The sequence below is a fragment of the Seriola lalandi genome, unplaced genomic scaffold, assembly GCF_002814215.2.
Source record: "Seriola lalandi dorsalis isolate HSWRI2012SDOR001 ecotype SW California unplaced genomic scaffold, Sedor1 jcf7180002054656, whole genome shotgun sequence".
Classification (NCBI taxonomy): Eukaryota; Metazoa; Chordata; class Actinopteri; order Carangiformes; family Carangidae; genus Seriola; species Seriola lalandi.
The window spans coordinates 433,186-461,033 of NW_019525209.1; the positions used below are offsets into that span (position 1 = coordinate 433,186).

The following is a 27,848-nucleotide window of genomic DNA, read 5'->3' on the forward strand; positions in this document are numbered from 1 at the left end:
GGCCCTGCTCACCCTCTTCACTGTCTCGACTGGAGAGGGGTGGCCGCAGTGAGTAGAACACACACACACACACACACACACACACACACACACCTAAAGCTGTGTCTCTACTACTGACACTACAAGTGCTGCAGAAACATCTGTATATATCTATATATTGTTGCTACATTGACTTTTTAGTCAATTTAGAGATTTATTTTTAAAAAAACTATTAAAGTTGATGTTGTAACCAGAAATTTCAGGATCTTAAAAGATGTGTCTGTAAAGTGCCAGTAATTTTGTTTTTGAACTTGTAAGAGAGAGAATCACAAACATCATAAATGAAACATCCGGCCTTTGGATTGTGAAAGTACGATGGCATATTGAGAGTTTACAAAGATTTAGTTGTTTCATATTGAAATAAAGCATTTTACCTTTTTTTTTTTTTTTAAATTAAATATCAACACAAAAAAATGGGTTAAAACAAATAAATTTTATCGAATTATAGTTTTGATGGACATACATTTTTAAAATGTATTTCCATGTTGTATTTTAATGCACTCTGTCCTCTGTCTTCCTCTCACAGGGTGTTAAAGCACTCAGTGGACTCCACCTATGAGAATCAGGGCCCTAGCCCGGGTTACAGGATGGAAATGTCCATCTTTTACGTCGTGTACTTCGTTGTCTTCCCCTTCTTCTTCGTAAACATCTTTGTAGCTCTCATCATCATCACCTTCCAGGAACAGGGGGATAAGATGATGGAAGATTATAGCTTAGAAAAGAATGAGGTGAGGAGAGATTCGAGAGGCTGTGTGTGGATTTTCAGATCTCTAGTGTTTATTTTTTTTAAGCTTCTAACTGCTGCTCTCCTCTCCTCCCTCAGAGAGCCTGTATAGATTTCGCCATCAACGCCAGGCCTCTGACTCGCCACATGCCGAAGAATAAACTGAGCTTCCAGTATCGCATGTGGCAGTTTGTGGTGTCTCCGCCCTTCGAGTACAGCATCATGGCTCTGATCGCGCTCAACACCATCGTCCTCATGATGAAGGTGCAAGTCCGACTCTTGAGTGTCCGACTGTGTCTGTGATGTGTCCTGATATGTTTTCTTTTGTTTTACACCAGTATGTTTTTATGTGCAGCTCTGCACATGTTGAATGTGTATTAAAACAAAGGGTTTCCAGAACAGGAGGGAACACCCTCATGGTAATACTCCTGATCCGAACTATTCAGCTTTAAAAAAGCCCCATCCAAATTTGTCATCCAACGTTTAGAAAGCTGAACAATATTTTAATATGATGAATGAGAAATTTCGAATCAGACTCTGCAGCTCAACTGAGCATTTTAGCATCTTTCAGGTCATTGTTTTGGCCTGCAACAAAACTCTCATCATCCCTGTGTCCAGCTCCAGTCGTAATGCTCAGGAGGCGGTGGAGACCAAAGCGGCACCAAAAGCAGAGTGGATCACGACATTAGCTATAAAACATTAGCTACATTAGCTTTGCTGTGAAATTCTGACCAAAACTCATTAATACAGCTTTAAATTAAAAGCTAATGTCCAATTTCAAACCAGATCATGGAGAAATTATTTTTTCATTGCGACATAATAACTAATTATACAGACTTACATTTATATATTATTATATATGTTTGTTTTTTTTACGATCAGGAGAAAAGGGTTTTGACAGCTTGGTATGTTGATGTCAGGACTTAACAAAATAAGACATAGTGTCTTAGGAAAATATGTAAACATTTAAAAAGTTTAGAAAGTTTCCAAAGAGAAGAGACAGACTTTAAGGAAATCATCTTTATCCTCATCAAATATCAAATCTGGTAGAGCTGAATCTCTGTTTGGCTTCTGACAAAGTAAACTCCTCTTCTGAACATCAGTTTTCCTTTACATTGGAGATGCAATTTATTTATTACTTCAGTTTTGGTAGGAAACAGTTTGAGCTCTTTAGTGACACAGTCAATCAACAGTGCAGAGACACTTTTTTTCCCCTCTGTAGTCGCGTTCGCTGTTCTCATTCCTTCTCTGCCTTTGTCCTGTGTGTGTCTGCAGTTCGACGGCGCGTCGTTAACCTACGACAACGTCCTGAAGAACCTCAACATCGTGTTTACCACCTTCTTCTTCCTGGAATCAGTCCTCAAGATCATCGCTTTCGGCCCTCTGGTGAGCCTCAAAGGAGAACCGTAAACATGACGAGATCCACAAACACGCAGCATCTACACACACACACACACACACACACACACACACACACACACACACACACACACTCACTCAAAAATTCCTTATCTAGGTTGACCCAGTCTATATGCTTCAGTGTTTCTTCCTATTATTCATTTATAAAGCGGGTTATTTCGGTAGACAGATCTAGAGCATGTTCTTCCTGTCCCTGAAAAACCCAGAGCGTACCGTGTTGTTGCACGACAGTCACGCTATCAGCCTCCTTCCAGCCTGTTTCCACAGCAACAACCCCACCATAGACCAGGGGCGTGTCCCCCTTACCGCCGTCTCCTCACTGGGCTTCTCCAACTTTTCTCTGTTTCCCCAACAGAATTACTTCAGAGACGCCTGGAACATTTTTGACTTTGTCTCCGTCCTTGGAAGCATCACAGACATATTAGTGACAGAATTAGGGGTAAGTGCTTTTTGAGTGTTCGGGCCAAAATGACAGTGTTGATTTGCAGACGAAGATTTGTCGATCATTTTACTTATGAAACCGATTCAGGCGGACTCAAAGGAAACATCAGCCTCGTGTCGAAACCAAATCTACCTTTATTTTACTGGCATTTTGAATTACCTCAGAGGAGTCCTTCGATGTAATGTGCAACAACGAGCGCAACCCTCACACTGAATTACAATTTGTATTTCATCTGTGTATTTATGAGTTATCCACAGAAGTCTGTAGATATTCACTGCGCAAAAACTAAACAATCGCAAATTTCATAAATCTGTTTTTCTACTCCCATTAAACAGATTAAATAATAGTTATGGGCTGATTTTTCCTTTAAGTCAATTAGTCAACAACTGACAACCAGTGTGCATCACACCATGTCGACACACACACACACACACACACCGAAAAGGAAGACTTGCAGGGGGGAAACAGTTTGTCCGGCTCTTACAAAAGGTGAAAAAACAAAACAGTAACGTGACTTCACAGTAACAAGATTATACTGTACGTTGTTGTTTTGTTTCTACTAAATTTGATGGAGCTCTGTTGTCAGGTAGTAAAGGGTGCGGGCAGATACAGAGACAGTAACATTAGCTTATTGTTCCTTGCAAGCATCTGTGTGTGTCTATATGCTGTGTGTACATTATTCAATGGAAGGCTTCATTCTGATGTTTAAAAAATGACGTTACTTATCTTGTACTTGATTCCGTTTTGTGACAATATTTTCTCCAACAAATTCCTCAAATTTCTCTGAACGTCACAAACTTACCTGCCCAGTCCTGGATTGGTGTGCAACGACCCTTCAACCCCAAACGTCAGAAAATTCTGAAGTCCGCGTTATCCGCTTCGAGATGACGGCGCATGCACGTCGAGTGCAACTGGAAACCAGACGTCTGATGTTTGGGGTTAAATGGCACTTTGCACCAATCGCAGGTTCTGCCTTTACTGTGCTCATGTTAATCTCACTGTTAACTGTGTTTTTTTTTGTTGTTGTATGCACATCTGTCAGTTTGTCTGTGTTTATACAAACGAGATATGATGAAGTAAGACTCATTATTTGTGCAATTCAGCAGCATTTTCAGCCCCTCTGTGTTGCCCAGCTCCAGGTTTCAGTCACACTTATTAAACCCTCTGACTTGTACTGAAGTCTTCCTCTCATTCACACTGACAGGATTAGCAGTAACTGTGCTAATTACTACGAAACCATTGTGTTTTTCAGATTATTAAAGACGCCCTCTGGCCAAAGATAGAGCCGCTAAGTTCACGTCTTAGCTCTTTGACATTAATTGACATCAGTGCAGTTTTCAACACCGTGCTGACGCCCGATCGATTATCTGTCCACTCAGCGTCAGCTGGAAGCAGCCAACGTGCTGATTGAGTACATTTGATCTTTGCACTTGTTAGCTTCATCAAGTCCAAGCTGCTGTTAGTGCTGGCTAGTAATCACATGTTGACATTAGCAAAAAAAAAAAAAAGCCGTTAGTTCAAGTTAACTAAGGTGACTCTTCCACAAAGCTGCACCAGTATCTGCCTGAAAAGACCAGTCGCTTTGACTTTTACTCGTCCGACATGAAATTATAAAACCAACAAATCATATAAGGAGAGAAGAAGCATTTAATGATCATGCCAAAGTCAAATGTTTAACAAAAGGGAATCCCATAACCAAGCACACCCTTTGTTACACAAACCAAAAAAGAAACTCTACAAATACGACAAAATCAATGCAGAAAGAAATCAGGAAATCAAAATGACAATATAAATGTGTATCAGTGGAAGAGAAGGAAATATACTGCAAATGCTTCAATACTGAAAAGTAAATGTTTTAACTTAAAACACGGGGACCAGAACCCCGTCACGGACCAGATTGGAAAGCTAACCTAAAGAGGAAGTGGTACGTGGTTTGCTAACAGAGCTGGCTTCAAAGAGGGGCTGAAGCACCTGTGTCAGGTGTCGCTCACTTACTGTTGTTGTTGCTGTTGTTGTTGTTGTTGTTGACCTGAAGATTTGTGTTTCACTGCCTTTTTAACGACGCCCATAATGATTCCGTCTTCCTCTTCTATCTCTTTACATGCTTTCTTTAAACCTCTCTACTTTGTTGGCGCCCTACGCCCCTCCCACTCCCTCCTCCTCTGATTCAAAATCCATCCAATCAAAATGCACTATGAAATCCTTCATCGTGTTCTCCATCCGTGCTGCGCCATGACATGTGGTGGTGGTGCTGTGATGATGATGATGATGATGATGATGATGATGATGATGATGATGATGAATATAATGATGGTGATGGTGTGCGTTTCGCCCCATGCCCCTGCCCAATAAAACATACGACCAACCCCCACCCCACCCCAAAAAATGTCTCACCCACTCACAATGTACTACAACTTACCAAAAAAAACACAAAAAAAAAACGTCCTCCCCATTCATCTTTCTACATCTTCGCACATGTAGAATCTGGTTGGTTTAGATGTGTATAAGAGACAGGTGCATGCGCTTTTCTGGATGATGACCTTTTAAACTCTTTGATGACGTGGAGAAGTTCATTATTTAAATGACAATACACACACATAGACTCATATTCAGTCCCCTAGAAAACCTTAGAACATTTACAAACATTTAACTTTTCTTCTAGGTGCAGTAGAACACAGTTCTTTATTAATCTCAGAGAAGCCAGGTGGTTTGGTGATAAACAACACGGATTATCTTCTATACAGGCAGTAGGGAATGAAGTATACTGGCATCTGGTTCCAGAATAAGTATACTATAATTAAGTACACTTGATTTAAGTATACTGCAAATTAAGTATACTGGCATGTTGTTCCAGATTAAGTATACTATAATTAGGTATACTGAAATGAAGTATACTGGGATCTGGTTGCAGGTTGAGTATACTACTTTAATTAAGTAAACTTGATTTAGTCGAGATGTCGTCTGCTGTGCCAATCATTTTAAAGATCATGTTTAATTGAAGTTAATAACATGTAATATTCAGTTCATTCTCTTTGCAGCAGTATGAAAGCATACATATTTCTGTTGTCATGACAACATTGGCAGCTACCCGCACTGGTTTAAGTTAATTTTCTAACACACTCTAATTCAAACTGTAAAAATAAAATCTCACACTCTTTTCAGTGCAACTAAATAAGTGAATGTGTGAATCAGAGTTCATGATGTGCTCGGCGCCACTGGCCCCTTATTGGTCTGCATGTAGGCCAGTTCTTTCCCCAGAAAGTATGCTGCCATGCCAAGCCATGCCATGCCATGCCATGCCATGCCATGCCTGCACCGAGGCTGCTCTCTAGTCCCTCCTCCTTTCCTCTCCCTCCTCCTCCTCCTCCTCCTCCTCCTCCTCCTCATGCTCCTCTACCCGCCTTGCCTGTCAACCACAAAATGCCAGGGCCTCACCAGGGAGTCTGGCTGTTGTACATTACATATTTCTCTCTGTGACACTGTAAGGAACCAAAAACATAGAGTGCAAAACAATTTACAAAGCTCCTAGACTGGATTCCACCTCCGAGGATCCTTCATTTTGATTTGAAGTTTGACCTGGTCTTATTGTTGGGGCTACAGGGTGTGAGACAGCAGGCGTCCAGACTCCGTGTTCACTGTGATGGATTTTCCAATATGAAGAGGTCTGGTTGAGTTTGGAGTGATTTTCATACAGTAGAAGAATTGAACTGTTTGGCCTGCATTTGCAAATATAAAGTACAAGCAACTAAAATGTGTAGTAACACTGATTCGATCCTTTAAAATGAGTCAGTTTCTAATGAGGATGAAAGTCAGTGATTCATGGAGATGAATCCGTGTTGAGGGCAGACGGCTTCGTAGTTCAATCTGCTCTCTGAGACGCCAAGTTCGCTCTGGTAAAGAAAACATTTTTAAATATTTACACATTCGGCCAAAAGACACTGTCACAGACAACCCCCAAGCCATGCTCTTAGTGTGTGTGTGTGTGTGTGTGTGTGTGTGTGTGTGTGGTTGACAGGCACAGTGCACTGTACTCCATCTTGTGTGGCCTGCTTGCCCCCCTCAGAGATCAGTGCATTTGGTTCTCTTTAAAAAAAAAAAAAAAAATCTGTACCAGATTGGATGATGACCTTTTAGATTCTTTGAATTATGATTTTCCTTATTTCCTTCTTTCTTCTTCTTTTCTTTGTCTTGTTCCTAGTTTTCATTTTATTTTATTTTTACCTTTTCGTTGTCTTTCCCTCATTTATACTTGTGTCTTCTCAGTGCCATTATGTTTGCAGTTGGTTTAAGTTTTGTTGGTTTTGACTTCCCCCTCCTCTCCCTCTCTCTCTCTCTCTCTCTCTCTCTCTCTCTCTCTCGCTCTCTCTCTCTCTCTCTCTCTCTTTCCTCCGCTGTTGTTTTTTGTTTTTTGTGTTTGGTAGAGGGAGGTTGTGCAGGAAGTTGTGTGTTTGGTGAAAAACTGATTTTGTCCTCCCTCTCTGCTGTAGAACAACTTCATCAACCTGAGCTTCCTGAGGCTGTTCAGGGCAGCTCGCCTCATCAAGCTGCTGAGACAAGGAGAGACCATCCGCATCCTGCTGTGGACCTTCGTCCAGTCCTTCAAGGTATTCACTCCTCAGCAGCCTCACACAGAAAGTACACACTGTTAAATCACCACACACTTCGTGACTCTGACAAATATTTCCTGTTTTTGTTTTGTTTTTTTTCACCTGCTCTGACAGGCGCTGCCTTACGTGTGTCTGCTCATTGCCATGCTCTTCTTCATCTATGCCATTATCGGCATGCAGGTGAGTACGGACGTTTTGATATTGATATGACTTTGGAGAGAGTGTGTACAAGAAGTATTTTACTCAAGTAAAAGATGCAAACATATTATACATATTATATTATTACTCTATTATTACTTTATTTTTTTTGTATTTGTTATTGACATTTTACTGTTTTTTTACTGTCCACGTTGCTGCTGTAACACTGCAAATTTGAGACTAATAAAGGACTTCTCTTATCTTACGTACTACATCACAAATAAAAGGTTAGCAGCTAAAGTAAACTAAACATAATATCAAGTGTCAAAACTGAAGTTACTTCTTATGTATTCCATGTTATATATTGTCATATTGTAATAATAAGCAGCATTTTAATGTTATAAGTGGTTGTGGGGTCGAGCTAACTGTCACCATTTTAAATACTTTAATCTATAACAAAAATAAATCTGCAAAGTAACTAAAAAAGTACAATATTAACATTAAACTATTAAAATTAAAATAAAGTTGCATAAATTTGCAGCATGTGAGTGAAGCACAAGTACGTCAAAATGACACTTAGATGACACAGAGTTTAAGTAAATGTGCTCATTTAAAAAAAAAAAAATCTAATAAAGATGAAGTACTTAAAAATCAGAAGCACGTAACCGACTCCTGGTGTAACTGAACATCTTTCCCGCTGTTTGTGTGTGTAGTTGTTTGGTAACCTGGCGTTAGACGAGGAGGGAGAAAGTGCCATCAACGAGCACAACAACTTCAGAACCTTCATCATGGCTCTAATGCTGCTGTTCAGGTGAGTCCTCCAGCTTCCTCCAGCGTCTCTGCTCACTATTCAATCATTTACTCTTCCTTAAACTGTGTGTGTGTGTGTGTGTGTGTGTGTGTGTGTGTGTGTCCACCTCATGCAGGAGCGCTACTGGAGAGGCGTGGCAAGAGATCATGTTGGCGTGCCTGGGTGGTAAAGAATGCGACAAGGACTCAGGGAACACAGAGCCCGAGTGTGGCAGCACCTTCGCCTACACCTACTTTGTGTCTTTCATCTTCCTCTGCTCTTTCCTGGTGAGGGGAAGAAAAAAAAAACACAGAATATCCCTTTAACCAGTTACATTAATTATGTGATTTTTATTTTATTTTAAATCAAACTACATCTGGCTAGAAAACAACATATATTTCAGCCTTCCTTTCCTCCTTCCTTCAAAATAATAATGATAATAAACTTTATTTGTGTAGAACCTTTCATACAAGAAATGCAGCTCAAAGTGCTTTACAGAAAGAAACGACATACACCAAGTGCTCATGTGGGATTCATTTTATTTAATCCTGGATACTCTGATGGCAAAAATAGCTTTGCATTCTGTCAAGCCCATGACATGAGCACATGTGCATTAGAGCCTCCGTCCTGCTCCTGCTTGTTTGTCCCATCCACTTCACACTGTGATGACAACACATGCAGAGATATAAATATATATTATGAGGCTGTGAACTAGTTTTAAAAAAAAAAAATGAAATAAAATCTTTAGGTTTTCCAGCTTCGCACAAACAGTAATAATCGACCATGTCTGCTGTATGAGACGTCTTATCAACAGTTTCACCGGCATGTCTTTATTAATAGAGGTCTATTTTGGACGTTGCTGTTTGGTGTGCAGGGAATATTTCTTTGCAGTATTGCAGCTGGACACAAGGGGGGAAAAAACGGCTGCACGACGACTCTGTCTTTTAGATCCAGGGTTCACAGTCATGTTTGTCCCGTCTGCTGAATATACGTCTCAGTCAGTGTCTCACTTGGTCTCAAAAAGGACATTTTGTGTCTGTCATCAACTTTTAAGAAAAAACGAATTCTCCGAACCGTGATAAAGTATTAGAACCCTTCCCGTCTCAACATCCTTTTTCTTTTTCTTTTTTTTCATTTATTTTTTTAAGCAATATACTATATTATTTTCCAGTCCCCAAAAGGAGGAAGGTGTTCATTAACATGCTGGGAGACAATCCAGGAAGTTATTTAAATCTTCAAAGAAAAAAAAGTACAAAAAACGACAAGAAAAAACTTTTGCTTAGAGTGTGTTTGTCTCGTCCTCGCTCCAGATGCTGAATCTGTTTGTGGCTGTCATCATGGACAACTTTGAGTACCTGACCAGAGACTCTTCCATCCTGGGGCCGCATCACCTGGACGAGTATGTAAGGATATGGGCGGAGTACGACCCTGCTGCCTGGTGAGTGACACGCACACGCACACACACACACACACACACACACACACACATACACTATTGCTGTAGAAGTCACATAAAACAATACAAAGGCAGAAACTCACAGTTGAAGCAGCAAATACACAGAGATACAAACTGTAACTGATGTGTAGAGTTAAACTGAGTTAGCAAACATTAGCTTTGTTCCAACAGTTTCCTGCTGAATGTGAAGTGACTCTTAACCCTTGACTTTCTCTCCCGTCCCGAAACGGGGCAAAACGGCGGTGTCACGACCCCAGCCGACACGTGTTATGATGAAACAGCAACTGCATCATGTGATGACAGAAGTTAGAAGTGGGTCGGTTAAAGTCTGGCCTGTCTGAGCAAAGAATGATCCAACTCTCTTCCTCTCTTTCTTCCTCTCTGAACTTTCTCAAATTGCACAACTTGTGCACAGTTGAGATGAATGTAACCCTCTCCTTCTCCTCCTCTCCCATCTGTAAGAAGTGTGTGTGTGTGTGTGTGTGAGTGAGTGTGTGAGAGCATACATGAAAGGAAGGTGTCTTACACCTCTTTTTCTTAGTGTAAATAAATGTTCTCTCCTCTTCTACCTTTTCTTTTTCTTCTTCATCATCTTATCTCCTTCTCCTTTTATTCTCTCTCTCTCTCTCTCTCTCTCTCTCTCTCTCTGTGACCTGTGTGTTCCCGCTCCTAACTTTCCCTCCTTGTATTTTTCTTGCAGCGGGCGCATACATTATAAGGATATGTACAGTTTATTGAGAGTTATCTCACCTCCCCTGGGCCTTGGCAAGAAATGCCCACATAGGGTGGCCTGCAAGGTTTGGACCAAACCCCTAAAGCACAAACTTAAACGCAACCTGCTCGCCTTTAAGAGACTGGAATGAATGTCGCTCTTTATCACTTTTTTAAAACAAATTCTTTCGTACTTTATTTATTTATTTATTTATTTCATTTGGTTTGAACTTTTCTGTTCGGGTTTGTTGCATTATTCAGTTGTTTTAATCTCATTTCACCATTGAATCATTTTATTTCGGGGGGGGTTTCTGTTATATATGCATTCTGACATGACAATGAGAATGTTTGGGACAATGCAGAAATGCACACACACACTCTTGTACACACTCTCACACACACACGCACACCGGTAGCGGTGTGTGAAGCATGAGGTGGTGCACTGCACTCGCTATTGTCTTCTGACTGAACGCTGGGAAAATGACACTGATGTGTTCACTTTTAATTCAGTATGATGTAAACACTAGAGTCTGGACTCCAGTCAGCCATTGTCTTTTATTTCTGCTTGCTGTCTAATTTTGCCTGGACAGAAAATGGTCGAGCAACGTGCATTGTTCTTGTATGAGTTCTGGTTTGGGTGAGGGGTGGGGTTACTGTAGCATTGAGACACAGGCAGAGAGGGCTTGGTCCGAAAACTGCTGCCACGCTAACCTTCGTAGCTGTTAGCAAAGCCAGCGTTTTCCAGCCATGTGTCATCGAGGCTCAAGAGACGCAGCTGATTCTGCGGATAAACACAAACTAAAGGTCCCGTAGTTTTCACTTCTCCTGTGTTTTATCTGAGGTGTTCATCCATGAGAAGATGTTTTTGATGTTTTAAGAGCCAGAAACCATCTCAGTGTAGTTTCACATCTCTTCTCTCAGGCTTCCCTCTGGAGCTATAGCAACAACAGGTCGGTGAGCCAATCAGCAGAGAGGAGGCTCTGAGCCTTTTAGTGGTCGAATAAAAATATTGCAGATTTCAGGTAAAACCAAATCCTGCAAGGCTGGATGGTAGGTTCAGGTGGGCGGGGCTTGGTGACTGCTTTGTTGTGACATCACAAAGTTACAGGAAGTCCTGACAGCTCATTTTAGGGCTCAGTTTGTAAATACAGGCTGTGTGCATTTCTCTGTGGACTGAGGCTTTGATACTTTCACAGTATTGATATAGAACCTAGACCTGATCTATAATCACTCTACACATGGACACAGACCTTTAGACTGGATGGGACCTTTAAAGCAGCTGCTGTTATGGTTGGTTTGAATGAAAAACTGCAGATTCCTGTGCCTCCATGACACATGTTTGTGAACCGCTGTGCTGCAATATTTCATCTTAAATGTTAAAGCCACTATGTGTAGATTTTACATGTGATTGTAGAGTCTTAGTTTGATTTGTAGAAAAATCAAACTTTTGTTAATATCACCACCAAAAGACAAAGTTTTTAAATCCTACACATGGTGGCTTTAAGGATTCAAGGTATCAAAACCAATCGTTAGGCCTGTTACTAGCTCTTCATAAAGAATGCACACAACAATGCTGCAGGCCATGTACCTGGTGTTTCTTACACAAGAAAAAATAATAATAATAATAACACATTTCTGCAGAAATACAATCAACTATCAATGAAGTTTTTTTTTGTTGATTTTTTTTTGAAAAAACAATTTAAATCTAAAACTTGTCACCTTATATTCTCAACCCACAGGGATCTACTGTAACGTAGTCTTCCTTCTCTTTGGACATTTTTTATAGCAGATACTGCACTGACATCAATTCTCCTGTGTGCATTTGTTATGTAAGCGGAGAGCTTGTGTATCCCACATGCTTGTGTTGGCACGCCTTGAGCGGAGAATGTAACAGGCCTTATGGTAACAGCTCATATTCATTGTTACCTGAACGACTATGATAATGTGGCCAAACCTGCTCTGTTTGTGGCTCTGAAGAAGGAAAGGGGCAGGGTGTGTGTGTGTGTGTGGTTCGGGGCAAGGGACTCTGGACATAAAAAGGTCTTGTTGTCCACCAGGTTACCTCTTCATAACTACCTGCGCTGACAGATGCTTGTGGGAAGAATCACTGGTCATGACATCATCAACCTTTTCAAGGTGCTGCAGTCCCCGGCTTAAAGAAAAAGAGACGGTCAAAGGGTCGGTTCACCTACATCATAAAAAATGCAGTTTTAGACAATACAACACAAATAGTCAGATGTCTTCTTGTGTGACGTTTTTCTACTAAATGCCACGGCGCCCTGGTATCCGTTAAAGCTGCAGCAGCATTTGTGAAGGCCATCGCATTTCCTGAGCAAACAGTGGAGGGTTCAGCGGTTTTTATTTAACTTCCACATAATGAACAAATAAGTAGGATCATCTGAAAACACATGCAGCACTTTTTATTATGTATTTCTATTGTTAGAAATGTGTGGCGGCGTGTGTTCCAGCCGTGCCACTCTTTGTTTAGCTGCAGCACCCTGGTGGTCCGTCAGTAAATGTGTTAAAATATCATGTTTTAAATTGAGTGTTTCTCAAACTGTCTGCCAGCTAGCGAGTAAATCAACTCATATGTGAATTCAAACATTATTATTTGAATTTGAATTTCAAACACGAACAAACGGACAAGATCATGGACGCATCGGATCAAATGAAACCTCCGACATTACGGACACAACAGGCGGGTGTTAAGTTTTACTAGTAGTGTAGTCACCACAACTGAGACTGAGACCAGTGTTCGTAAGTGTGCGATAACTTTGATGCTACATAAATAGCACCAGTCTCACGTTGGGACTCTTTGCATCCCTCACTCTGTCTCCCTTCACTGTCCGATCTTATAAAGGCGTTGGGTTAGGGTTGATGTTCTTTTGGAGATGTTCGGAGAGTCATGTGGTCCGTAGGTTTTATTTTAGTGGTTCTTTGGTCTGAAAAAGTTTGCCAAACACTGAGCTACAGTGTCGGACACACTCCCCTGTGACTGACACAGCTGTTTCATCTCCACAAACCCACTTTTCACTTTGCCAAACCAAAGTAGCGAAGGACAGTAGGTTCACTTGGAGACACCCACAAGATCTACCGCTCTACTCTCACCGAGTCCCAACCGATCGGTTTACAGTCAGATCTGTGGATTCTGCTGTTTCCATTCACCTACATCGAATTATAGAGCATGATTAAATATCCTGACACCACAAGAGGTGTTTTTATTTTTTTTTTTTGCGATGTGGGTGAACTGACCCTCTAAAAGCCGAGGTGCGGCTGTTGGCGCCGCTGGGCCATCCCAACCCTTCCACCAGCATCATCATCATCAGGGAGGGCTCCCGCGAGCATGTGAAGGCGCAGCTGTGAGCAGAGGCTCCTGGTGGACACGCAGCCTCAGTAATGGACTGCATTGACTTGTCATTGTGACTCACTCCGATCTCTGCAGCGGTGCTTTTCTTTGCCTGCTAGAAGCTCCGCTGCCAGTTCTATCCGAGCGGCGAAAGAGGGCAAAGAACCAAAAAAAAAAAAACCCCAAATCCCCTTTTCACCTCGCATAGAACGGTATCTCAACAACTAACTAAACTAAATAACACCTCCTCCTCTTCCTCCAACTCCTCCCCCCTTTCTTCCCCTCCCTTCCTCCCTCTCCTCTCCCGTACTTTATGATATACCAGACTAGAAGCCACGTAACACACCCCCTCGTTCTCTCGTTCTCTTTCTTTCTCTCTTTCTCTCACCACAGCAACCACATATCCACAGCGATCAAAACAATAACTTCTGTGTATTTGTTCCCCCCCCTCCCCCCTTCTTCCTTTCCTTTGTCGGTTTCTTTACTTTTCTCCTCATGTCTCCTCTCCTGAAAACACACCTCTGTGCGTCTGCGTCCTCCCCTCCCTTCGTCCTCCCTCTCCCCCGCCCCTCACCGTTTTTCTTTCTTTCGTTTTCATGTCGTCCGTCTTCGTTTGTTCTGTCTGTTGTGTGTGTGTGTGTGTGTGTTGGTGCGTGGGTGTTTTGAATGTATGTGTGCATGTGACGTGTGTGTGTGTGTGTGTATGTGTGTGTGTGTGTGTGTGTGTGTGTGTGTTTGTGGCCACCCCAGCGGCCGGATCAGTTACACAGACATGTATCAGATGCTAAGACACATGTGTCCGCCGCTAGGCCTTGGGAAGAGGTGTCCCGCCCGGGTCGCCTATAAGGTAGACTCGCCCCCCACCTTACCCCCCCTCCACCACCACCACCCCCACCTCCTTCCCTCGCTCCCTTCTCCCATCATTCTTTTCTTCCCTCTATCCCCTCCCATCTCCGTTCTGAAACCTCCCCATCGCTGGGGAGGAAAAACCTCTCCTCTCTCACCTGCTGAAACCTCCCCGAGCCCTTCCTCCTCCTCCTCTCCCTCTCTCCTCTCCCTCCCCTCCACCCCCCCTCCTCCCTGCCTCCTTCCTCCCAGCGGTGTTCTCCTCATTGTCTGTTAGTGGTGGTTGTGGTGGTGGTGAGCGCTGTCCTCTCTTCTCTCTCTCCGACCGCGGGGATGGAGGGATGGGCTTTTGTCGTGCAGTGAAGTGAAGTGATAGTGGAGTGGTAGTCAATCCTCTTTCTTTTTATTTCCTCCCCGTCAGGCCGCAGGAGTAAGGGAACAGCGGAGGCTTTGCCAGTCCCTCTGCAACCTGCACGGACGCATGCACGCACACATACGTGCGCACAACACACACACACACACACACACACCAAAGCGCAGTCAGAAGATAGAGATAGAGATAGAGAACACGTCTGACGAAGCATTTCCCCTTTTCCGTCACAAATGAAGGAACTTCCTTTGGTATATTTTTTAATCGATGTTTGCATATTTTCCTCCATCTCACAGTAAAAGTACATGAAATATTAAATGAGCTTCCGTGGTACTCCTCTGTCTCTACAGCCTGTTTTCTTCAACTTGTTAAAGAGAAAATAAACTAAAACACCGTAAAACAATTTAAGGCAAAAAAATATATTAAGTATAAATAAAACATATTATCTGGAAACATTTTCTACAGGCGTGATTATTTACAGAACATTATAAAAATGACATCCTGTAAATGACGCCAAGGACCCCAAGAGTTACTGATACATGGAAAAATATATATAGCTTACAACAATGTGAATCATACGTAACTTATTCGCTTGGTAAAATCTGTAGTGTAGATTCAAACAACATGTAAAAGGAGATTATTTCACACACAGTGCAACTATTTGCTTACGATGCAGGTACAGAAGGAACGGCAAGGGTTTCTGTCTTCAGTCCTCTGTGTCTCTTATTCCTGTGGATGGCACATACACATGTCCACATTACCGCACATGTACACACTGTGCACATACAAATAATAATAATAATGATGATGATGATGATGCACAATAAAAATCAGCAGGAAAAGTTCTGGCCCTTTTAGTTTTTTTGTCTTTTTTCAAGATGCTTTTTTAAAATGTTTTGACTCCCAAGGAAACTTCAGTGTCTTTGGCTTCTCTTTGTGCCTCAGACCGCCAGGGTAAAGATCTGGGTCGAGCCTCTCAACATCCGCTGTGTCGTTGTCCGCTCTTTCTCTCCTACTCCGTCTATCTGCTCTGTCACTCTCCTTCGTACTGACATCCGGATTCAGCTGAATCAGCGCTGAAACGTACTTCGGTGCCTCAGGTGCTTCAGGAAAGAGCAAAGAGTTCCTGTAATTTTGCTTATCGTGTTTGTGGTGTTAAACAGGCTCCGAAAAAGGCGCAGCACAGAGGCAAAAATCCCATCATCACCAATTAAGAGTGTGAAGTGTGTGCATCAGCTGTAAAAAAAAGAAATAAAAATTATCTACTGAAGCTAACGCCGTTGCTTTTATCTCAACTTTTTGAGATCCAGATTTACTATCAATAGAAAAATAACCTTTATTTGGCCCAACATGTAGACTTTACAGATGTTCCCTGAACGCCTCACATGTAGACTATTGGTCGATTTAGAGATATGTACCCTGAGTAACTCAAATGCAGGAAATCGTTGGAGGCTAGCTACAGTCGACACTGACACAACACGACACAAGGTTTAAGGGGGTTTATAGTTGTCATTACAAAATGTGAGGGGCCTTCGGGGGCTCCCTTTCCCCCCTGGGGGGCCCCAGGCGTTTACCAGAGTAGCACGGAGGGTTGATCCCCTCTCTTTAGTGACATTACCTGCATAATATTAACTTCTCCGATGGTTCATCTGCATTCAAACCCTCTGTAAAGACAGATTTACTGTTCGTACAGTGGATCCTAAAAGTGAAAAGGTTCCTCTGATCGTTGTGTTGATCTTTGATGGAATCTGGGTGTCAGTGCCACGTTCGCTCTTATCTCTCGATCTTGTTTTCTTTCTTCTTTTACTAATTTTTGTTGTTCTCTTTTTGTTTTCCTACCTGTCAACTTTCTCTCTCTCTGTCTCTCTCTGTCTCTGTCATTCTTCTGTCCTTCTACCTCTGCGTCCACTTGTCTGTGAGCAATCACCTCACCCTTCATCCCTTCACAGCGTCCCTCCGTCCATCGTAGCTCGCTCTGTCTCTACCTACACTCTCCTTTCTGTTCCTTCCTTCTCTCTTTCTCTCTCTCCAGAATGTCAACTTGTCTTGGCAGTGGCACCCCCACCCCCCCATCACATACTTCAGCCATCAAAGCCTTTCCGGTATTCATTGATACAAAGTCCATTAAAGGACCTTTTTTGAGATCAGAAAGTCCTCATGTTTTGTCTCGGCATAGAGAGGGGAAGGTCAGACGTCTTTAACCTTTTTTACACTGATAACTCTTAATGTTTAAGTTCTCGATCTTCCCTGTAGTGGACACTAGGCCTCACCCTCAGTGGGAGAAAAGTAGTTTTTATAACAGCGTATCGCTACGGCGCCTTTGGTTTTTGAACTTCTTAGTAAACTTATGTCAGTGTTGTTTTTAGTCCTCGTCTTTATCTCTTGTCTTGTTCTGTAATTTTCAGCCTCTCTCCTCCTTCCTTTTCTATCTACACACACACACACACATACACACACACACACACTCACTTTCTCTCTGTTAGCTCCAGTTGATACACGTTCTCTTGATTCCTCTTTTACTCTTTCAGTGTTTTCACGATTCCTCCTCTCCCTTCTCATTCTCCCTTTTTTATCTGTAACTACATCTCATGACCAAGCTTAGATTCACCTAGTTTAAGTCCACTAACTGCTGTCCCCACCATGTGTCCCCTCTGATAGACCCCCCTCCCCTAACCCTACAGTACTACTACCACAAAGTCTGGTTGGTCCAAAACGAAACAAAAAAAAAACAAAAAAACAGACAGAACATCAATCATCTCTTTTTGATCTTCTCTATGATTTTTTTTCTTCTTTCAGGGAATGCCACAACTCTAATCCTCTCTAACTCTGAGTCCCCCTTAAGACACTGCACCCGTTTGGCATTGAGAGAGATCTTGACTTGATATGAAATACTACCATCGCTGTCCAATTTGACTTTGATTAAGGGAACCATGAATGTAAAAATGAATGTAGAGAGCAAAAAAAAAAAACAAAACAAACAAACAAACAAAAAAAAAAGATAAGAAATGAATCTGTCAATCAGTAGGATCAATCCAATTAGATTGAGGATACTCTCTTTGCGCGGATGCACGGCTGCTTGTATTGTGAAAGTGGGTTTTAAGGGAAATGGGGGGGGGTAGTGGGCTGGGTAGATGGGGCTTAGATAATGGGAGTGTAGTAAAGGCATGTTGCATGCTCTGTGTCTGGGTTTGTGGGATTTTTCTAGCGGGGTGTGTCGTGTGGTGCTGCATGTGATCCCCGCACTCTGTGTCGCATGGCTACGGGCCACATCGAGCCTGCCTGCCTGCTGCCTGCCGAGCGCTGTGGATGTTGGCCGATGCCCTCTGCCTGCCGCACACTTGGCTCTGGGCATGCCCGACACTCGCACACACTCAGGAACACACGAGCACGCACACAATCCCCACCGCCATTGTACTACCGTGCTTGCCATCGTGAGTGCCCAACGCTCATGTTCGTAGGTAAATCCGATGGATGCCGACTGGTCAGGATAGGAACGGCAAGCGCCTCCAGGTGGCACGGCTTGTTTCGTTCTATCTGCAGGTTTCTCCATCGGTTTTACCTGGTATAGACATGTAAAGACAGGGAACCTCCTAACAGGTAGGGGGAGCTCTATAGCAGATGCCTCAGTTAAATTAAACAACAGCAGTCTCCTGAAAAATAGCAGAATTACACCAGTGATACTGTTATTGTTCTCCAGTCGACCTATTTTGTCTCCAAAGGACTCCAATTAAGCGCCCTTAATTGCAGTCTGTGCAAATAGTTGTGTGTAAGTGGGTGGGGAGGGATGTTGGGGTTGATGGGGTGGGGTGGGTTGGGTTGGTGTATGTGCACTGTTATTATATATATATATATCTATATCTCTATGTGTGTAACAAAAGAGATGTGTAAATGCGCCAATGCATTCACACATTTAGGGAACATGGGCACAGGTTGGGTCGGAGGCCATTTTGGCTCTGATTGTTCTTCCTTGTGGTTCTCGGCTCTCACAGTTGCTTAGCAGCAGATGGCCCTCATTGGATAGCTGTGCTGTCACGTAGAGTATCACTGGAAAAAAACAGGAGACGCAGGAACTCACTTTTCTTTCCTCAAGCAAATGCTCTTGCACTTGCAAATGCATGCACTAAAAAAAAACAAAAAAACCAATCCAAAACGTTTGCAGCAGACGTAACACACACACACGCTCATCGCTTTAATCCAGCACACATTTATCAGAGGACGTTTAAAACTCAAGTGCCTCGAGTTGAAATTCACTCACTTGACTTATTGTGCAACATTGATCAGATCTGTATCTGAAACAATTATAGTGACACTTAAATCATCCTCGCCTGAACACTAATCCGTCTCAGGGGAACATCAAATAAAACCTGGACAAATCCGGTCCAGCTCTAATTGGCTGTTTGTCTATGGAGCTCTCTCAACCCCCGCCCCCCCAAACCCCTCACCCCGTCCCCCTTTCCCAGAGATTCAGGCACATCATCCTTTAGCAAAGGACACATCCCTTTCTCATCCTCTCATCCTGACTGGCTCTCCACAGAGGCTGCTGCGTATGGATCTGCCGGTTGCAGATGACAACACGGTGCATTTTAACTCCACCCTCATGGCTCTGATCAGGACGGCACTGGATATAAAGATTGCCAAGGGTACGGCCCGAAAGTACTATCAGCCCTTTACTCTGTCTGTTCATCTCTGTTACTTTCCTGGGTATTCCTGGGTATTTCCGACTGTTTCTCTTCAATTTCTATTGTAGAAAATGTGACAAAACTCTGCTAATTCTGACACTAACAATTTTCTTTTTTGTTTTGGGTGTGTGTGCATACGGTTGAATGGCTAATTATATTTCTTTTGGGGTTTTGTGCCATTGTGCCTCCCTTCTGGTTGCACCTTATTTGCCTTGTGATTATGTGTGTGTGGGGTTTTTTTTTTGCGTATGTATGGATGCACAAATGTTTGATGTGTGTGTGTGTGTGTGGATGCTCTGGGTCATGGGTGGGTTTTGGGGTGGGGGTGGGGGCTGCCCAGGTGGTGCAGACAAGCACCAGATGGATGCAGAGCTGAGAAAGGAGATGATGGCAATTTGGCCGAACTTGTCGCAGAAGACTCTGGACCTGCTGGTTACTCCGCACAAGTGTAAGTTGCAGGAAAACATGCGCATAGTGGTGTGTATGTGTCCGATCACCAACTCACCAAGAGGACAGCTTCTACCAGTCAGTGTCATTCACTGCTTCGCATCTCCTGATCAGGCTACTACAACATAAACCCACATACTGTACATACATTCGTAGGTTTCCACACGTCCGTCCAATATCTCATCCACTTCTGGCCGCATTGCCATAAAAATGATTTTGAAGACTCCCTGGCTTATTGTATAGTATTGCCATTAGGTCAAAATTCCCACTGACCAACACAAGATATTTAAGAAAACCTGAGGCCAAGATTTCCAAAACATTGGTTGTCGGTATTCATTGTCTCCAGAGCATGAACCCAAGTGGTTTCCGTGACTCCCTGATCTCTGGTGTCCCTATCAAGCCATACCTCTAAAGTGCCTTATTGTTCCCAGGTTGATTAACCATCTGATAACAGTAAATTGGTCGCAATGTTGTTTGTTTTTCTCAGTGCTGCGTCTTGTTGTTGTTTTTCCTCGATATTCTTCCAGTTTCTGGGATGCGATGTAATTCCAGGTGCTCTGTGGTCATTGTTAACGGTAACTGCACTGACTCCAGATCTGCAATTTTGTGTTCGTTGGAAGGCTCATCTAACTCAGAGGTACTGTTGCGGCACAGGTTGTACTGGTAAGGTTATTTGCTACCAACAGGCCACAGCGTTTGAACTGAACGCCTTGGTTACTGACGATAAGAAAAGACAGTGGCCTACATGAACCCTTGCTTCGCCAACCGAGCACTGAGCACACCATCGGTTTTAATTCATTTATTTTAAAGCTGGAGTGTAGGACTTACATGTAAATGGGCGTCTGTTACATTCAAGTTAAACAAGTTCACACAATGCCGATTTAGCCGAACAGCACCAGGTAAATCTCGCAAATTTGAAACTCAACGTTCAGAGAAAGGATTAAAGTCTAAAAAAAAAAGAAAGCGATCGAAGGCGAGCACAAACGCTGCTTACCGTTGCGGTGTGGCTTTTTCCTCGTTGAGCAGCGATGTTTGTGTAATTACTCTCATTGCCAGAAGGGGGAGACAAAGGTTCCACATCGCAGGTTTAGCGCAAACATACCGATAGGCAATAAACCAAAATATTTAAGGGACGTGAGCTTTCCTCCGTTGTCCATCACACTCTCAGACACAAAGTTCCTTGCTGTACCTCATATTTGGTAAGACCCATCTTGATGTCTGATAGCCAATCATCAGAAGAACTGACAACCTGTGACTGTGACAGTACCACGTTTTAAAATTGATATTAATTTGATGGACGATGTTATTCAATTAGCTCCTGCATCGTTTGTGTTTACGGATAAACATCGCACACACAAATGCACCGTACCATACATGTACTGTAGACTCACCGGCACACAGTGCAGACAGTAGCGCGCGCACACACACACACACACACACACACACACACACACACACACACACACACACACACACACACACACACTGCTGATCTTTCCACCCATTCGGTCAGTCCTGGTATCAGGGGGTGCCTGCTATAGAAGATCCTCTATAGAAGTCTTTTCACTACAGGAAGAATTTAGAGGCAGATCAATTTGGTGAGATAGATTGATAAACTGATAAGTCAATGTAAGATATGAAATGATTGTGATGAATGAGCATTTCAAGGTCAATCTGTTTAGAATACAATTATTTAAGCGCTAACATGATTTAAAAACCAGTATAATTATGCATGTTTGGCAATAACCTCAAGTTGTTTTGTTAAATGCATGTTGGTAAATAAGATAAAAGACATGCACTGTCATGTCTTATTGTCCAGTAGCAGAATAAGAGAATAAGATATGTGTGGTCATATCTTATCACACATAAATATCAGTTTTAATGCTAGAGGACTTGTAGCCGTGCCACTTTGAAAAGGGCACCACTCACTCAGACGTTATTTGACAAAACCAAAACAAAGCTCAATATTTTTCTGATTTTAAATGTCTACGTGTTTCATCCAAACTCCGGGGATACATGTCTGGAGTTTTTAGAAAAAAATTGAGCTCCTGTTTTCCAGGCATCATTTGACTGAGGTGTCCCTGTCTTTCTTAGTGAGGTGGCTACCTGGTCCTCAGCCTTAATATTAAGGTTAAAGGTTAAATACACCCCAGTTAGAAGATAGTACGGCCATAGGAGAATGTTGATTGATAAGATATAGGTACAGCATCTGCCTGTGAAAAGACTATTGGCTCTGTTGTGTTAATAACTGTACAGTGTTGTAATATTGTATTTGTGTGTTGTACACCAGCGAGTGAGCTCAGCTCTGTTTCAGTTGAGGCTTCACAAGGAATGTTTAGACGGTGGTTGTCAATATTCCTTCAACGCAACAAAAGAGCATGTTAGTTTCCTGTTGCCATATTTTCTCGGAGGTAAATCAGAAATCCACCTGTCGCACTTACACAATCAGAAACACATCATCAGCAAACCAACTGACTCTTTCTTTTACTTAGTCTTATTATACATGTGGATGTACGTGATGTCATCTAATCAAAGCAGTCTGAGTACATGTTTGCGACGCTGAGCTTCATACAGGAAAATTAAAGTAAAAACAACATACAACAACAACATCAATGGGCTTTTGTAAAATCTACAACGTAGACACTGCAATTTACAGATCTTCCCTGAATGCCTCACATGCAGGTAATTGGTAGACGCTAGCTACAGCACACACGATCAGGGGCACTCTGTAGTGTCTTTGTGGGGGGGTTTAAGGGGTTTTATAGTTGTCATTGCAAAATATGCCAATATGAGGGGCCATCAGGGGCCCCCCTTTTCCCTTTGGGGGCCCCAAGCATGTGCGTGATCTGGCTCTGGATGCCAGCCCACCTATAGGACTAATTAAGTTTGGTTTTTGTTGCATAATTATTGATTCCCACTGACCAAATATTCTGTGGCTAAACTGACCTCTGTCGACTAGAAGACGGAAACACCTGAACCTACCAAATCAAAACTGAACGTGCAGTTTAAACTTTAAACATGAAACAGAGTTGCCCCCCCGCCGCTGGTGTATTCTGCATGTTATTGTGAATTTTCTCTGTATCGGTGGTGTGTGTGTGTGTGTGTCTCGTCCCCCACTCCCACCCCCCCACGGCTCAGGGTCCCATCTCGCTCGGGTCTAATCTTGCAGGGTAACTTGTCATTTTCTCAGCAGCCACAGACTTGACGGTGGGCAAAATCTACGCCGCCATGATGATCATGGAGTACTACCGGCAGAGCAAGACGAAAAAGCTGCAGGCCCTGCGAGAGGAACAGGTAGACTCCATCCCAGAGAAACTCCCTGAACGCCCCCTTTTTCTTTTTCCTCTTCCTCCTCCACCCGAACCCATTTTTTTGATGCTGCCTCCACAAGCCCTTAGATTGACTTTTGCCTCCTGCCAAAATATGGATTTAAAAGCATAAGAATTCAATCTTACACATTTAAATCCTGTCAAAACTCAGCAACACTTCCGAACAAAACCCCTTCCCTTCCTCAGGGGAAACCATCACAAACCTTACCTCCCCCTCCACCTGTGCTCTACCCTTTATTAGCATGCTACCTGAACGACTGCCTCGTCCTTTTTCTAGCACCTTGTCGCCCTCTGCCAGCCTTACTCTTATTCTTTTTTTGACCGTGCTTGCTAACAGAGGTCTCCAGCTGTTTTACTTTCTCTAGCTAGTTAGCAACTTTCCCTCGCCCCACTGCTTTGAGTCTTCTTGGAGGATTCACTGTTGCGGAGGTTTACCAATTGAAAATGATGGTTTTTGTTGTCAATAATGTTTTGCATATTGATGATGATGATGATGATGATGATGATGATGATGATGATACCACATGGCCTTACATTTCGTTCAGTGTCAGTGCTCTTCCCTTCCTGTCGATGAATGCCTTTGAGATGCACTCGCTCCCACTGTCTATTTGCAGTCCGCACTGTGGACGTGTGGAAAACATCTCTCCACTCATGTGATTCCTCCTGTTCGCTCCAGTCCATTTGACACTTGAATCTTAAGTTTATCGTAATATAGCAACGTCCATATTTGTTTAATGGAATAAAGCCATAATCCTACATATTTTCTGAGACGGGATTTCCCTTCTGTAGAAACGAAGGAGTGCATCGTTGACTGGAGAGTATGTTAGTTGGTCTTTTTTAGTGCAGTTACAGTGTATGTTGGTATGTTCCTGAATGCAGCCATCCCATTGGACTGAATGGACAGGCTCTCTCAACATCAGCAGTGCACAAGGACTTTAAACCAGTCTGTGCGTCTGTCAGTTCGTCCCACCATCTCTCCAGTATCTCACTTCATTCCTCCTCTCTTCCACTGCGGTCTTTGTGTTTGTCATGCCGCGCCACTTCACCGAAAGAATCCACCCAGAAACATCATGACACAGTTATAAAGGCCTTCACAAGGAAAATAAAGGCCATAATAAATATGCTACATATAGGAGAGCTTTTCAAAAATGTGCATCTTAAGATAAAGGGCTCAATTTTAGAAGAATAAAAACTCTGTTTCACATCTTAACAATCTCAACTCATCTTAAAAACTGAAAAGCTGTAATTATTATTATTAAGACAATCATTTATTTCCCACTTTCCACAACTGTCTCTCCGTGTCACACACACTGACTCGAGTCGCAGCGATTGGCTGAGTAGCGTCACATGACCAGTGCCATAAAGGCCAGAAAAGCTGTGCCCGCTAAAATAAAAAACGCTCCCTCAAAATGTAAAAGCTCTCAATAATTTATAGGTTATAGGTCCAGGTTTGGATATCCAGACTCTGACCCACTTATTTGTCACTTCTGCAACAAACAAAGATTCAATTTTCACCCTAAAAAGCACCTTAAACAGATCAAAATACAATATAATCTGACAATAATCTAATGGACAATAAACGTGGGGGTGCTGCACCTGCTTTGCACCGTACATGTGGAGTCGTATATAGCAGCATCTTTGTTTTTATCTTGGCAGGAAAGTGGAGGAAGCAACATTTTGGCAGCAAAGACAAGAAGAAATGTAACATGATTGTAGTCCTTGTCAGAGAGTATAAACCACAGAGATCCTTCAGGTAAAAACGGCTGCAGCAGAAATCTGTTAGAATCTGCTGAAAGTGCTTTAAAAGAAAGGCAGGAAAAAGGCTGCAGCGTTAGGTAACCACCACCAAGAATACCACCCTGATCACATAACAGTGAAGAGGACCGGGGGGTGGGTGGATTGTTTCTTTAACTCCTCATCTGTTGTGCTCATCTCTCTCTCTCTCCTCCTCCCTCCTGTGTATTCCTCGTGCCAAGTCATGTCTCAACTGTCAGTGTTTGCTGAGCTGCTGTTGTTGTGTCTCAGATGTGTTTGTTGTTTCCTCTTTGTCTGTGGTCTGTCCCTCTCCTGTTTCCTGGCTCTGCTCCTGAGGCCGTTGTCTGTAGTCCCTTTCCGTCCCTGTCTTTCCCACGTCGTCTCCGTACCTCTGACGCTCTCCCTTTATCCTTCCAGGAAGAGATGAGACCTTGACTTATCAAGCTCTCCCTGTTTGGTCAATCCAGGTCGATTGTCACCAAGTCTCTCTAACTAAGAACCATTTTCTCCAGTCTGTGTGTTCACGAGTCTGTCTGTCTGTCTGTCTGTCTGTCTGTCTGTCTGTCTGTCTGTCTGTCTGTCTGTCTGGTGGGTGGGTGGGATGTTGAGTGGAGGCTCCTGTGACCAGTGGCTCTGTATGTAATCAGTCGGATACATACGCCACCCGCTGAAACACACTCCATTGTAGCCGGTGTCAGGTGTTCACTGTTTTCACCATAATCCATCTAAATGTTTGTACCGTGAACTTTCCCAGGATGCATCACTGGGGGCTGGCACCCTGCCAAAACCAGACTGTCCAGAGAACAAACCCCCCCCCCCCTCAACACAGGACATGACGACTGAGCGGGATCTGACAAAGTTCTGACGGGCTGTGTTGTTCTCTGTCTGATCGTTTGTGTCACGTGTTCAAGGGGAGGAGATAGACGGCTTTCAGTTGAACAGTCAAGTCAACAGTCGTGACCTAACCGCCGCCAAATTGTTTTTGAGCTCAGATTATATCAGCGTGTTTTCAGCTAACCACAGGTGGCCAGCTAACGACCACGAAATCTACCACCATCAGGCCGCTTGCTGTGAACCTTCGGCCTTGTTAGAGCAGTGGTTCTCAAACCAATTGATAAGATCTTCTCTCAGGGTCTTCCATCCGTTAAGAAAGTGTTTGAAACCCATGACATAAATATTCACACATCCTGTCAGTGTGTTACTTATGGATGAAATTATAGTGAAGCTTTTGAGAATCTACACCCACGTCACAACAGCCCTCTCCTGGTGTTCGTCCCTGCCGAGACGACAACAGATACGTTTGTTTCCGCAGATTTAAGCAACTGCAAAGCCTCTATTCCCGCCCTCACCAGTCAAATAGCCACCTCTTTCTGAAGTCTATATTTTTTCTCATGTCTGGGTGTAGCCAGACGCAGCTTCTCCGTCCGGCAGCAGCTCAGTGCCTCACGTGTCCGAGGAGGTTCGGACGTGTATCTGTTTCTGAACAGGCCTTTGATCCGTCTGCGCTCATTTAGCATTCCAGCCTTTAGCTTCCAGGCTGTGGAGGGACATGACACAAGCTGTGGCAAGTCATGAACCGGCGCCTTTAAACCACTCCTGAGAGAGGACTCCATTACCCAGGATCTCCCTGGGAGCAAAGCTGCCCCCGACCTCTGACCTGTCTGATGGAAGCAGAAGTTGCTTTTTAATACAACTGGTTCAGGATCAGATGTCTGCTTCCCACAAAAGGGCATATTATTCAAAAACATTCTTGGCAGATGAAGGATGTTTCTTGAGTAAAATGTCTTTTTAATGATGTGTGTCATGAGTTTGGTAATCTGGTCCAACACCTGTGATTTAAGAGCAATTTTACCTCAAATGCCAAAGGTAGAAGTTCCCCTCTGACACAGATCTGAGATCAGCTTTCCCTCCTTGAACATCAGTCCAAACAAAGACATTAAAACATCTTAAATTCGGCACCGGTTCAAGGCGGTCAGCAGATCCCAGATCTGTAGTCTGCCAGGGCGCTTTACCTTGGATACCCACAGCCATGTGCTTGCCGATGGCGCCCCCGTGTGGGTGCATGCTGCGAGTGCATCCTGTGTTTGTGTCCTGTGTCTGCCCCCTCCCCTGAGTGTGCCTGATACCAGCCTGCAGGCCATGTCGTGTATCTCACACAGAACCGAACGCCATTAATGTTTCAGCGCATGGAGCCGCCCTCTGAGGGAGGGGGCACGGACGGCCAGGGGGGGCAGGGCGTGAACGGCCTCCCCAGCACCCAGCCGGACAACATCAACAGCATGTGAGTAGAACAGGGAGGTGATACGGCACACACACACACACACACACTCATGTATATGATATAGTAGTTGATCATGCACAGTATATCATCTGTATATAAACATACAAGTTTACATCATGTTTGCTTTTTAAATATTACATAACACAAAGAAAGAACAAAGAAATGAACCATTCTTTGCCAGAATTTGACTCCAACCCTCACGTATAGAACATATACAGTGCAGTACAATAATACATACACAGTCTTATTCATCTTCTTGTGCCAGCTTCCTCTTCTCTCGACCCTGAGATCCTTTGATGTTTTTCAGTGCCGTTCTCTGTCTTTTCTCCTGTTCTGCGTTTTTCTGTCGCCCCCGTTTCCAAAGGCCTCCTTAGTTTTTGTGCGAGCGTCCGTTACATGGGCAGAGAAAATGCAATTTGGAAATTGTACAAGGGTGAAATTGAGCTGAATTGGCACCGTGTGTGTGTGT

General features: G+C 43.2%; 1 protein-coding gene across 1 annotated transcript in view; it reads left to right on the forward strand.

Moving 5' to 3' along the window:
* cacna1ab (calcium channel, voltage-dependent, P/Q type, alpha 1A subunit, b) overlaps positions 1-27,848 on the forward strand; it is a 96,264-nt gene that overhangs the window by 52,245 nt on the left and 16,171 nt on the right. The window contains exons 31-44 of the mRNA XM_087177806.1: positions 566-767; positions 863-1,027; positions 2,039-2,149; positions 2,538-2,621; positions 7,112-7,228; positions 7,346-7,411; positions 8,083-8,180; positions 8,296-8,446; positions 9,470-9,597; positions 10,316-10,412; positions 19,423-19,528; positions 19,908-20,015; positions 23,205-23,308; positions 27,258-27,379. Coding sequence (XP_087033932.1) covers positions 566-767; positions 863-1,027; positions 2,039-2,149; positions 2,538-2,621; positions 7,112-7,228; positions 7,346-7,411; positions 8,083-8,180; positions 8,296-8,446; positions 9,470-9,597; positions 10,316-10,412; positions 19,423-19,528; positions 19,908-20,015; positions 23,205-23,308; positions 27,258-27,379 — 1,659 coding nt within the window. The remainder of the gene's footprint in view (positions 1-565; positions 768-862; positions 1,028-2,038; positions 2,150-2,537; positions 2,622-7,111; positions 7,229-7,345; positions 7,412-8,082; positions 8,181-8,295; positions 8,447-9,469; positions 9,598-10,315; positions 10,413-19,422; positions 19,529-19,907; positions 20,016-23,204; positions 23,309-27,257; positions 27,380-27,848) is intronic.